This window comes from Lepus europaeus, chromosome 18, assembly GCF_033115175.1.
Source record: "Lepus europaeus isolate LE1 chromosome 18, mLepTim1.pri, whole genome shotgun sequence".
NCBI classification, from domain to species: domain Eukaryota; kingdom Metazoa; phylum Chordata; class Mammalia; order Lagomorpha; family Leporidae; genus Lepus; species Lepus europaeus.
In genome coordinates this window covers 15,431,173-15,444,736 of record NC_084844.1, presented here as the reverse complement: position 1 = coordinate 15,444,736, position 13,564 = coordinate 15,431,173, and the positions used below count along the sequence as shown (strand labels likewise).

Genomic DNA, 13,564 nt, shown 5'->3' with positions numbered 1-13,564 from the left:
AGGAAATACATTTAAATGGGTGAAAGAATAACATAAAAAGAATATAGAGATCTTTTGGGGACCTCTGGAGTTCTTCAGAAATCCATAAAGATTATGCAAATTCTCTTTTAATGAAATTCTTAAAATTTTGGCATTGATCGGGCCTAGCTCTAGAACGTATATCCCTGATACGTGACTCTGTTTAATTCATTTAAATAGAATTGCTGGCCAGCGCCGTGGCTCACGTGGCTAATCCTCCGCCTGCAGCACCAGCAACCTGGGTTCTAGTCCTGGTTGGGGTGCAGGATTCTGTCCTGGGTGCTCCTCTTCCAGTCCAGCTCTCTGCTGTGGCCCTGGAGGGCGGTGGAGGATGGCCCAAGTGCTTGGGCCCTGCACCTGCATGGGAGACCAGGGGGAGGCACCTGGCTCCTGGCTTCAGATCAGCGCAGTGCCGGTCGTAGCGGCCATTTGGGGGGTGAACCAACGGAAGGAAGACCTTTCTGTCTCTCTCACTCACTGTCTAACTCTGCCTGTCAAAAACAAACAAACAAAATAAATAGAATTGCTAAAGTGAATATATGTAAGAGTGCTAAAGTAAATATATGTAAGAGATAGTTATATTTTTGTTATTTTAATTTCAAAATAGATGTGACCTGGTTATCAGTAATTTTTAAAAATAATGTTACCAATTTGCTGATTGTCTAGTTGAATTTCAATAACTGAAACATTACTTTTGAATTTTTAAGAATTTCTTTCACTCTTTTTTTTCCAGCTACATTGACAAGCTATTCTGAAAATGTGGAACGCACGAAGTATGTTGGGGAAAGCAGTAAAGAATTAGGATCTGGAGGAAACCTAAAACCATGGCAGTCTCAAAAATCTAGCATGGACTCCTGTTTGTATCGAGTAGATGAAAATATGACTGCTTCTACCTATAGCCTGAATAAGATCCCAGAGAGGAATTTGGAAACAGTTTTATCTCAGTCAGTACAGTCTATACCTTTGTATCTTATGCCACGGCCAAATTCAGTAGCCGGTAAGTTTGTTTCTTTTTATTGGGGTATATATTGAAATGAAACTAAATCCTGTTCTAACACTATTTAAGTTTTTCTTTCATCATCTTTGACTCAGCTATCTTATGTTTGGGAAATATATCTGTGTATATGTTTTTCAACCTGCCGGAAGGTTCACGTTCCTTAAGTAATTGTTTAGTGCTTCCAAAATATACAGAAACACACATCATATATTAAATCAGAAACAGAGCCTATGAAATAGCCCAAATTAATGAAAATCTTTTTATTCACATCATAAATGTTTGGAATTATTTCAGTTTGAGGTTTTACGTTTTTAGAAAACTTTAGTTTGGGGGCCAGCACTGTGGCATAGTGGGTTAAGCTGCCGCCTTACACGCTGGTATCCCACATGGGCGCCAGTTCAAGTTCCGGCTGCTCCACTTTTGATCCAGCTCCCTGCTAATGCACCTGGTAAAGCAGCAGAAGATGGCCCGAGTGCTGGGCCCCTGTAACCACGTGGGAGACCCTGATGAGGTTCCTGGATCCTGACTTCAGCCTGGCCCATCCTTGGTCTTTGTGGCCATTTGGGTAGTGAACCAGTGGATAGAAGATACTTCTCTTTGTAACTTTGCCTTTCAAATAAATAAATAAATGTTTTTAAAAAGAAATAATAATTTTTAAAAACATTATTAAATGGAAACATATTTCACTACAATTTTTATTATCGAAGTCATCATCCGCAATTTGAAGAGTGGTAGTCAGGCAAGAATTCAGCTCCCTTATTCCATGAGTTCAGTATCTTCACAGTTTCTTGGCCATCCTACAAAATAATCACCAAGTGCCTACATTTCTAAAGAATAAGGTAGGAGTCTGCATTTGCCTTAGCAGTTAAGACACCAGCATCCTATATCCAAATGTCTGGATTCCAGTTCCCACTTCATTCCCAATCCTCCCTCCAGCAAATGTGCACCCTGGGATTCAGTGAGTGATAGTTCAGGTAAGTGGGTCCCTGCCACCCTCACGTGAGATCTGAATTGAGTTCCAGGCTGCTAGCTTTGGCCTGTCCCAGTCTTGGATGTTACAGGCATGTGGGAAGTGAACTAGCAAAAGGAAGATTCTCTCTCTCTCTCCCTCTCTCTCCCTCTCCCTCTCCCTCTCCCTCTCTCTCGTGTCAATAAAAATTAATAAAAAGAGTAATTCAAACATCCACTAGTAAACTCACTTATAAAGTAATGATACTGAAGGCTAAGTGGCTGAAATATGGCATTGTTATTCTTTAGCACTTTAGTACTTCTAAGTAATGATGTCAAGGTATGTTTTTAATACAACTAAATTACTATTTAACCATTTAAACCAGGATTGTTTTTTTGCAGAAATGGACATTCTGACAATTTTAAAATACGTCATCATCTGGACTTTGTCCACACTACAAAATAAAAGTTATATTTCTCTTTCTTACTTTCCTGATGAATCCCTTTAGATTGACGTCACTGATGCAGGAGAGTAAAACACTGAAGTCTAGCGCTCTTATTTCCCAGGCGTAATTATTGGTTATACAGATGATAATGTGATGCTTCTTGCCATTCCCATTTCCCTTTCCTACCTACTTTAAAATGTTAATTTTTGGTCTGACCTATGGAAACCATCAGCATCTGCCATAAGCTATGGTTATGAAGGGACTGGTTCATTTGCAAGATAGATCAGTAACTTCAGAAGATTTGCTTGTAGATTTTTTTTTAAAGATTCTTTGCTTCTGTATAGTTAAAGCAAAATTTTTCTCCCAAGTCCTTCTGAATATGTTGTTTCCCAACTACCATGTCATGTCAAAATTGTATATTGCTATAACTTATGAAAAGCACCAGGCAACTGAATATTTCTGAAGAAAAGTATATAACTCCTATATAAATGGGGAAATATAGCCACCAACTTTAATAATACATCCCTGGTTACTTCCTTTGTTTAGAAAAAAAAAAAAGGGGATTTATTTATTTATTTGAAAGAGTTACACAGATATAGAGAGGTGGAAAGAGAGAGAGAGAGGTCTTCAATCCACTGGTTCACTCCCCAGTTGTCTGCAACGGCTGGAGCTGCGCCAATCTGAAGCCAGGAGCCAGGAGCTTCTTCTGGGTCTCCCACACAGGTGCAGGGGCCCAAGGACTTGGGCCATCTTCTACTGCATTCCCAGGCCACAGCAGAGAGCTGGATTGGAAGTGGAATAGCCGGGACTAGAACTGGCGCCCATATGGGATGCTGCCACTGCAAGCAGTTGCTTTACCCACTATGCCACAGCGCCAGGCCCCCCTAGTTTACTTCCTAATCAAAGATTTCTAAGAAAATTATCGCTTTTTGATTTGATAGAGGCACTGGGCACTTAGTGGGAGACAGAAATAAAGTTTTGTTTTAATGAGTGTAACTGTAGACATTCTCCTTAAGCTGTTAATTCAAGGCTATGAGTCTCAAACACTTTCACATTGGCATTCTGTTAACAATCCGCACTACCCTCTTATTCCTTATTGCTTCCATTATATTTTATATGTATCCCTTAGAAGTTTTTTCTGTATGTTAATCAAAAATTTTCTCATTTGGTTAAAACCTACTTATCCCATTCTTAGGCTTCCCTTGTCCCCACACATAGCCAAAAACTGTTCTACCTTTGTATTAGCCAAGCACTCTCTCCTTTGTCGTACTTTTACCTTCAGTGTAATACCAGACCATGGGAAGGGAGAATGGAACAGTCAAGCCTTGGTTAATGCAGTATTTTGTTATTAGGCTCAAAAACCAACAGGACTACATGTAACTGACCACCAGACAGTAATAAGCCATGAGGCAACTATCAAACCACCCATCTAATGCTTAGCCATCTTTCCAGGCTGAACTCCAGTACCCGCTTCTTCAAGAAGCCTTCCCCGATCATCATCCCCTTGCTGTCCCAGCCACAAGTGTTTCTTTATACTCTCTCCTAGTACATTGTATGTGCTCTTTCTTTGTTGGCATCAATTTACTTTGTATAGTGAATGCCTTTTTTATGTATACATGTTGGTCCAACTAATAAAATATGAACTTCTTGAGATTAGGAACAGTGAATACTTGAATAGATGCTCTGTTAAGTGAACTAATTAATAAATGTATACATTAACCAACCAGTCTGTGAAATCAGCTTTAAGCAAAAGTAATGTTGTTTAAGCAAAAGCTGTGTAGTTAAGAAATCTAATGGTAATTATTTTTCATTCTGTCATATATATATTCTCATATAACAGATTACAAAAAAAAAAAACAGAAAACCAAAGGCCTTCATTTAGAGAAAGCAGTATCTACAGGAGTTGGTAATATAAGCCAACCACACAAGACAATATAGGGCTTTATTGTTACTATCTCAGTATGTTATTTCTTCCAAAATCATAATCTGTGGTTCTTTTTATTTTTGTAATATGTGTTGTCACATTTCATTTTTCTTTTTTTATATATTTTTAATTAATTTATTTATTTGAAAGAGTTACACAGAGAGAGGAGAGGCAGAGAGAAAGAGAGATCCTCCCTCCGCTAGTTCATTCCCCAACTGGCTACAATGGCCAGAGCTGCACCCATCTGAAGCCAGGAGCCTTTTCCGGGTCTCCCACACATGTGTAGGGGCCCAAGGACTTGGACCATCCTCCACTGCTCTCCCAGGCCACAGCAGAGCTGGATGGGAAGTGGAGCAGCCAGACCTGAACTGGCCCCCATATGGGATGGCGGCACCACAGGCAATGTCCTTACCTGCTGTGCTGCACCACCGGCCCCACATTGCCTTTTTCTGCTCTGATTTTATTTATTTGGGTCTTCTCCCTCTTTTGTTTGGTTAGTTGGGCCAGTGGTGATTCAATTTTGTTTATTTTTTCAAAAAACCAGATCTTAATTTCACTGATCTTTTGTATTGTTTTCTTGGTTTCAGTTTTGTTTATTTCTTCTGTAATTTTAATTATTTCTTTCCTCCTACTAATTTTGAGTTTGGTTTTTTTGTTGTTTTCTAGGTCCTTGAGATGCATTGATAGGTCATTTATTTGGTACCTTTCCACTTTTTTCATGTAGGCACCAATTGCCATAAAATTCCCTCTTAACACTGCTTTTGCTGTATCCAGAAGTTTTGATATGTTGTGTTGTCATCTTCATTTGTTCCCAGAAATTTTTTGATTTTTCTCTTGATTTCTTCTGTGACCACTCTTCATTCAGGAACATGTTGTTCAGTCTCCATGTATTTGCATATGATCTAGAGATTCTTGAATTATTGATTTCCAGCTTCATTCCATTGTGGTCAGAGAAGATGCATGGTATGATTTCAGTTTTTTTAACTTGCTGAGACTTGCTTTATGGCCTAGCAGATGGTCTATCCTAGAGAAAGTTGCATATACTGAGGAGAAGAATGTGTATTCTGCAATTGCAGGGTGAAAAGTCCTGTACTATGTTACAGGTAACAACAATACATAACAATCCTTATGTCATTGTCCCTAAAAGTCATACCTGATTATTTGCTATGCTCCAATCACTGTTCCGATGAATAAGCATTATGAAATACAATTATATACTCAATGTTGTTGATGCTTATAAGTAGTAAAGTTGCTAATGACAGTTAACAAAAAAACACATAATGAGATATAGTAGGTTAGAAACCTGAAAAGGGCACAAACTGGTTATCAGTTTCCTAAGAATTGACCAAAATTTAAAACATTTTACATAAGTAGCCAGAATGTCAGTTCTTGTAAGATGAAATTCTAAATTCTAAACTAAAATCTTAGAACCCATAAAATGGAAGAATGTATTCTTTGCCTAACAATATGTTGCCTGTTTTGTAAATTTAAAAACAAACCATATTTCAAATGATAGATTTTTCTTTAATTTTTAAAAAAAGATTTATTTATGTATTTATTTGTAACTCTTTACAAAGAGAGTTATCTTCCATCTACTGATTTGCTCTCCAAATGGCCACAAGATCTTCCATCTCCTGGTTCACTACCCAGATGGCTGCAACAACCAGGGCTGGGCTAGGCCAAAGCCAGGAGCCAGGAGCTTCTGGGTCTCTCATGTGGGTGTAGGGGCACAGGCAGTGTGGCATGTTCCACTGCTTTTCCAGGTGCAAGCAAGGACTGAATCAGAAGTGGAGCAACCAGGACTTAAACGAGCACCTATATGGGATGCCAGCATCACAGGCAGCAGCCTTACCCACTACACAATGTGGGCCCTTTATTTTTATTTGAAAGAGCAACAGAGAAAGAGAAGGAGAGATCTTCCATCTGATGGTTCACTCCTCAAATGCTTCCAATAGCCAGGGCTGGGGCAGGCCAAAACCAGGAGCCTGCAGCTCCATCCAGGTCTTTTATGTGGGTGGCAAGGGCCTAAGCACTTGAGCCATCATCTGCTCCCTCTCATGATGCATTAATAGGAAACTGGATCAGAAGCAGAGGATCCAGGACTTGAACCAGCACTCCAGTATGGGATATGGGTGACCTAAATGGCGGGTTCACCCTCTGTACCACAACACCCACCCCCAGATTTCTACTTTAGAAAAGTGACTGTATAGAATTGATTGAAGGAGGAAAGCTTAAGAGTTTTGATTGTGTTGAACACGGTACTTTATTAGAGAATTTATTTCTTGTCAGTGTTAAATCTAACACAAGCAAGCCGGCGCCGTGGCTCACTAGGCTAATCCTCTACCTGCAGCGCTGGCACTCCAGATTCTAGTCCCAGTTGCTCCTCTTCCAGTCCAGCTCTCTGCTATGGCCCAGGAAGGCAGTGGAGGATGGCCCAAGTGCTTGGGCCCTGCACCCGCATGGGAGATCAGGAGAAGCACCTGGTTCCTGGCTTCAGATCGGCGCAGCACACCAGTCATAGCGGCCATTTGTGGGGTGAACCAGAGGAAGGAAGACCTTTCTCTCTATCTCTCTCTCACTGTCTAACTCTGCCTGTCAAAAAAAAAAAAAAAAATATATATATATATATATATATATATATATATATATATATATATATAAAGCACAAACAAACCTACCATTGCCTACAAGGCAAGTCACAAGTCACAGAATAGTTTATATTAGGTTGTTTTCTGTTCCTGGAAACCACAGTTCCAGGATGTTCACTGAGAGGAAAGTAAAGTATCAACCAAATGACTCAATCATTTTCAAAATTTAATAGATTATATGTTGAAAGTATTTCTAGAATGTAGAGAAATAAAATTGTTTCCACAGGGATTTCTCTTTGTATTATATGTAAATATTTGATAAAACAACAACCTCTGGTAAATGATTTTATAGATCTAAATCATTTTTTAAGTTAAATTTTCTGAGCTCAGGGGAATCCTGTGTTTTCTCATTTTAGCTCTACATATAAATATTTTCCTCTCCTTTCTAATGTGTGTATACAAATGGTCCCCAAACTGGGAAAGATCAAATACTTAAATATCTTTGATGATCAGGAAGAATTGTGGATTTCCAATATGAAATCAGTTCAAACTAGGGAGGAAAGTCTTGCATATTTATACTTACTTAGTTGCTCTAAGCATATGAACACTTGAGCAAGTAGTGGGGATTGATGCATCTTGGTAATAAAAAGCCTTCTTCAAATCTAACTTTTAAATTTCCCTTCTTTTTGAAACTTAATCTCAATATGAATAGTATGATTTCTTAGAGACCAAATAATGATGTGAAAAGTATCATTTTCATCAATTTTTAAAATATTTATTCATTTATTTGAAAGGCAAAGTTACAAAGAGAGGGAGAGACAGAGAGTGGAGAGACTGCTTTCATCCACTGACCTACTCCCCAAATGGCTGCAACAGCCAGAGCTGGGCCAGTGTGAAGCCAGGAGTCAGGAGCCTCCTTCAGAGCTCCCAGGTGGGTTGCAGAGGCCCAGGCACTTGAGCCATCCTCCGCTGCCTCTCCAGGCTCGTCCACAAAGAGCTGGATGGTAAGTGGAGCAGCTCAGACCTGAATCAACACCCACATGGGATGCTGGTATCACAAGCAGCAGCTCTACCCACTATGCCACAACACCAGCTCCCCTTTGTATCACTTCTTAAAACCTGGGAACTAACTGTTTAAATGGTGTTTGCCATCTGACAGACATCTCCACTTCAGGAAGGGAAACTTTTTTTCCCCCTGAGCTCCTTGGCATCGCATAGGATCACATCTTCTGACATGACCAGGAAATTGTCAAGGATTACTTAAAATCCTTTAGGCTGCCATAGATTGAACTCTTAAGGAGCAAACCTGTTTATATTATTTCATACAACTAAGATCAGTGGTTTAAAAAAAATGGGAAAGACATAAAGCTTTTAGGGGGGTTTAAAAAGAGATTAAAAGCTTTGTTTTGGTAATATGTGAGAATGTGTGTTATGAAAAAAACTATACATGTATTTCAAAAATATTTGCACAAAAATAAACTCGTTCTTTCAATTCCATTTTTCATGAACTTTTTGAAGTACCTTCCTACATAACTCTAACTTGCATGGAGAATGTATAGGTTAATTATTAAATTTTTTCTGACAGTTTAACTCATGTATAACAAATGGAAGAAATATATATAATGAAATATTCAAGTCATATTTTATTAAGTGTACTAAAATAGAGGTTTGATTATTATGAATATATTGGTCAAATAGATTAATCTGTGTATTTTTAGTAACATAAAGATTTTAAAGTGTATAGTTAGACATACCAATTAAAAGCTCTATGTTACACTGTTTGCTCAAAGTGTAAAAATTTTTAATTCAAATAATTAAGAATTTGGGCATTTTGCAGCATTAAGTTTGGGTTTTTCGTGGAGTAGCTCATTTGTCAGAACATTCATTTGAGATGTTCATATACCTTTAAATTAAAATTTTAAAACATGAAAAATTTGAACTAAATATGTTATTGTCTTCAAAATATAAATTATTGTTGTATATTTGTTTTTAAGCCTGTATGTTTAGAGCAAGTAGAAGACCCTCATGGATTTGCAGTTGCATGGCAGAAAAGATCAGAATAGTGTGTCTATAATCATCCTTGATGTCTTAGCATGAGATTGGCCATGAATTGGAGGGATGTGGGAAGCAGGAAATGTTTGCTTGTAACAGCTGTCGTCAGTGCTTTGTGTAAGAATGAGAGTCTTGGCCGGCGCCGCAGCTCACTAGGCTAATCCTCCACCTTGCGGTGCCAGCACACGGGGTTCTAGTCCCGGTCGGGGCACCGATCCTGTCCCGGTTGCCCCTCTTCCAGGCCAGCTCTCTGCTGTGGCCAGGGAGTGCAGTGGAGGATGGCCCAAGTCCTTGGGCCCTGCACCCCATGGGAGACCAGGATAAGTACCTGGCTCCTGCCATCGGATCAGCGCGCTGCGCCGGCCGCAGCACGCCTACCGCGGCGGCCATTGGAGGGTGAACCAACGGCAAAAGGAAGACCTTTCTCTCTGTCTCTCTCTCACTGTCCACTCTGCCTGTCAAAAAAAAAAAAAAAAAAAGAATGAGAGTCTATCAGGGAAACACACAAACAACAGAAGTCAGTTAAAATACAGACTCTTAGCATCAACTCCTTAATGCTTGGAACTGCGCATTTTCCTAAGAAAAGGATCTTTAAAATCAGGTAAATCCAGACTGGGAATCTAGAGGGATTTTTAAATCAATCCAATTAAAAACCATCTTGCAAATTTTAGAAAAATGGACTTTTTAGCAATCAGAATGTTGGTTTTATGAATCAAGGATGCAAAGACAGTAGAGTGGCTTCTTGCCTAGGCAGTAGCAAGCAGTGTCATTGCAGGCTCCCTGCTCAGATCAGCCAGAATGACAGTCTTGCTGCTATCATGTGTTTGTGTTAGTTGCAATATAAGAAGAAGCAATTCAGACAACTTCCAAACTCAATATAAAATTGTCTCTAAAATATGTTACTCCAAATTTTTCTGCAGTTTTTTAATTCCCACTTGTGGTATATTTGAATTATTTTAACTTCCAAAAAGCATGTTGCTTAAATACTCTATAAGAGTAATCCTCAGATGTTCTAATCTGATAAAATCCCCCCCCCCAAAAAAAAATGCTTCTTTTTTCTTTTCTCTTTTAAAAACAAGACATTTTAAAGGTAGATTTTTTGGGGGGTTGCTTTTGAAAGCTTTTTGTTTTTATATAAACATTTTTATTGAAGATTTATTTTTCTGTTTCTTCAGTTCACCTGAACTTACCTAATAATCTGTTACACTTGTAGCTGGAAAGTGTCTGTTAAGTGTTACATTACAAATTTAACTTGGCTGAATATTTCAGAAACTTTGGCAATCCAACTTTGTTGTAAGTAATAGTACATGCCTTTATAGAGCTGTCATTGGTGTTTTGATGGGATGGTGGCATTTAAGGCATTGTTGCTGTAGATACCTCCTTCAAAATAACGCAATAAGATAAAAGTTAGTTATTTGTTGATTTTTTAAAATGTACCTGAAATATGGAATGTGCATTTAATGCAGTTATTTGTTCATTAGCTGATTATTTATTGATCATGTGCTAATGTGGCAGGTATTGCTCATGGTGCTGTAAGTATCAACGATTAATAAAATAAAGATTACCAGCCTCGTGGAGCTTACATTCTGACTGGGGGAAGTAAAATAAACATAATAAATAAGTAATTTATATAAAGTACTAAAGGTTATGTATACTGAGGACAAAGTAAATGATAGCAGTGTTGAAAGAAGATGGTGTTGCATCATTGAAGCTAAGCATATTATTGTAGTGATGTCTGTTAAACATAAGAAGGCAAAGCGATGAGAATGATGAGGATAGAGCCAGGCAGATCACTAAATGTCACTAGGGCTAATCTGTATTCCACTTCCACACTGAGCATTCTGTCCAGTGCACTCTGATTTCCTCTGAAGAGATAGACTAATTGATTGTGAATCAGACATTGCCTCTTGCCATCAAGAACCTACTCTAGTGGGGGAAGACAAGCATAAATAACTAGAGAATAACACAAATCCTAAATAGAAATATACTTTTATGTATGTGGTAGCTAAAAGGGAGAAGCAGTTAATTCTGATGAGGAGATCAAAGAGGGAAGTAGAGGAAGTGGAGCCTGAGCCATCTTTTAAGAAAAGGGAGATGGGGCTGGCGCCGTGGCACAATAGGTTAATCCTCTGCCTGCAGTGCCGGCATCCCATATGGGCGCTGGTTCGAGCCCCAGCTGCTCTTCTTCTAATCCAGCTCTCTGCTGTGGCCTGAGAAAGCAGTAGAAGATGGCCCAAGTCCTTGGACCTCTGCACCCACATGGGAGACCAGGAAGAAGCACCTGGCTCCTTGCTTCGGATCGGCACAGCTCCAGACGTTGCGGCCTTTTGGGGAGTGAACCAGCAGATGAAAGACCTTTCCTCTCTGTCTCTCCTTCTCACTGTCTGTAACTCTGCCTTTCAAATAAGCAAATAAAATCTTAAAAAAAAGAAAGAAAAGGGAGAGCAAGTTGGACACAGTATGACATAGACTTTTTCGTAGAAAATAACTAGCAAATGGAAGATACTCAAGTGACCATGAGGAAGAGCACAACTAGGTACAACTAATGGAACAAAGAGCAACAGCTAACAGAATTCTATGTCTCCTGGCTGATCTTTCCAGTATTTGTATCATATGCCTTTAAGTAATGTATTTGAGGGAACAAGAATTTTGAAAATGATGAAGCAGAGAGAATCTATAAATAGAACTAAAGAGAAAAATGATTTAATAATAAAAAAATGGTGCAAATAATTTTGGATTATTTGGTAAACATTCAGAGAAAAAAAAGAAAAGAGTAATTGCTAAAATAAGAAAAAAATGAGTGTTTATTCCAACCATAATTGCATTGCAGCCCCAGATTAAAGTTTAAGTCTCCCACTTAATGAGTGCAGCTCTAAGTCCTGTATCTGCTCCAGAGCTACCGACCAAGATGCTGCGTATCACTGCTTTCCCATTCAGTTTACCTGTAAGTGTTTGGATTTGTGAATGGGTAAAATGGTCATTCAGCTCAGTGATGGCAATATTTGCCTTGTTCTAATGTCATCTGGCTAAAATTGAGCAATGTGCTTATTCGAAAACACATTTAGTACATTTCATGGTTTTGTGAAGTAAATAAAAAATAATAGTTCATGTTCATTTTCTTAGGGATTTTTGTGATGAAGATTAGTAATAATTTGTGAAGTCCACACTAAACATTTATATCTTTTAACAAAAGTTATCATGAGCTTTTATTTAAATTCAGGGGCAGGTGTTGTGCGTAGTGGATTAAGCCACCACGAGAGAGACCCCATGCCATTTCCATGAGCCTGGTTCTAGTCCCATCTACTCTATGCTTCTGATCCATAATATACCTGGGAAGTAGTGAATGATGGCCTAATTACCTGGATTCCTGCTATCTGCATGGAAACTGGATAGAACTGGCTCCTGGCTTCAACCTTGTCTAGCCTGGCTGTTGTGATCATTTGGGGAGTGAACCAACAAGTGGAAGATATTTTCTCTCTCTCTCTCTCTTCCTTCAAATAAAATTTTTTAAAAAATTTTAATGTAAGTTGAACATGTGGAACTAAATCTACAGCTAAAAGTACTTGCCAGAAATTTTTTTAATTAAAAAAAATTGAAATGGAGGCCAGAGTCTGCAATACTGGCTTCCAATATGAACACTGATTCGAGTCCTAGCTACTCAATTTCCAGTCCAGCTCCTGGCTAATGTACCTGGGAAAGCAGAAGAGGATGACCCAAGTGTTTGGGCCCCTTCCACCCACATGGGATACCAGATGGAATTCCAGGTTCCTGACTTCAGCCTGGCCCAACCACTGGGGGAGTGAGCCAGCAGATGGAAGCTCGCTCTGTGTCTTCCCCTTTCCCTCTCAGCAGCTGTTCCTTTTGAATGAATAAAATACATATTTAAAAAAATTCTTTAACTACTAAGAAAATCTGTACTCATAAGTATAGATCTCCTGTGGTTTAATATTTAGGATATTAGTTTGTGATTTTAAAGATACCTGAGTTCAGGCTTTTTTCTATAATTTTTGTTCTACTTCATTTTGTATGTTTCTCTATCATTTCTACACAATGAAAAATATATTTTCATTTCATTAAAACCCATCAAGCCATCTTAGTGTGTCACCATATGAACCATTTTAGTAAAAGAATTATGGTAAAATGTTGCGTTAAAATTAAGTACTGTTGGTGGGCACCTTGGCTCAATAGGCTAATCCTCCGCCTTGTGGCGCCAGCACACCGGGTTCTAGTCCCGGTAGGGGCGCCGGATTCTGTCCCGGTTGCCCCTCTTCCAGACCAGCTCTCTGCTATGGCCCAGGAGTGCAGAGGAGGATGGCCCAAGTGCTTGGGCCCTGCACCCGCATGGGAGACCAGGAGAAGCATCTGGCTCCTGCCTTCGGATCAGCGCAGTGTGCCGGCCACTGTGCGCCGGCTGCGGCGGCCATTGGAGGTTGAACCAATGGCAAAGGAAGACCTTTCTCACTGTCTCTCTCTCTCACTGTCCATTCTGCCTGTCAAAAAAATAAATAAATAAAATTAAGTACTGTGACATTAATATTGCCATAAGGGTAACCAAAAATTTCTGTTACTCACCCTGCTGTTAAGATTTAAT

General features: G+C 39.1%; 1 protein-coding gene across 15 annotated transcripts in view; it reads left to right on the top strand.

Annotated features, from left to right (window-relative positions):
- TANC2 (tetratricopeptide repeat, ankyrin repeat and coiled-coil containing 2) overlaps positions 1 to 13,564 on the top strand; it is a 449,007-nt gene that overhangs the window by 279,955 nt on the left and 155,488 nt on the right. For all 15 annotated transcript variants that reach the window (XR_009868432.1, XR_009868431.1, XR_009868430.1 and 12 more), the window contains one exon: positions 752 to 1,015. Coding sequence is in view for 12 of the 15 variants with exons in the window: in XM_062215498.1 (XP_062071482.1) it covers positions 752 to 1,015 (264 nt within the window). In the remaining 3 variants the exon portion in view is untranslated. The remainder of the gene's footprint in view (positions 1 to 751; positions 1,016 to 13,564) is intronic.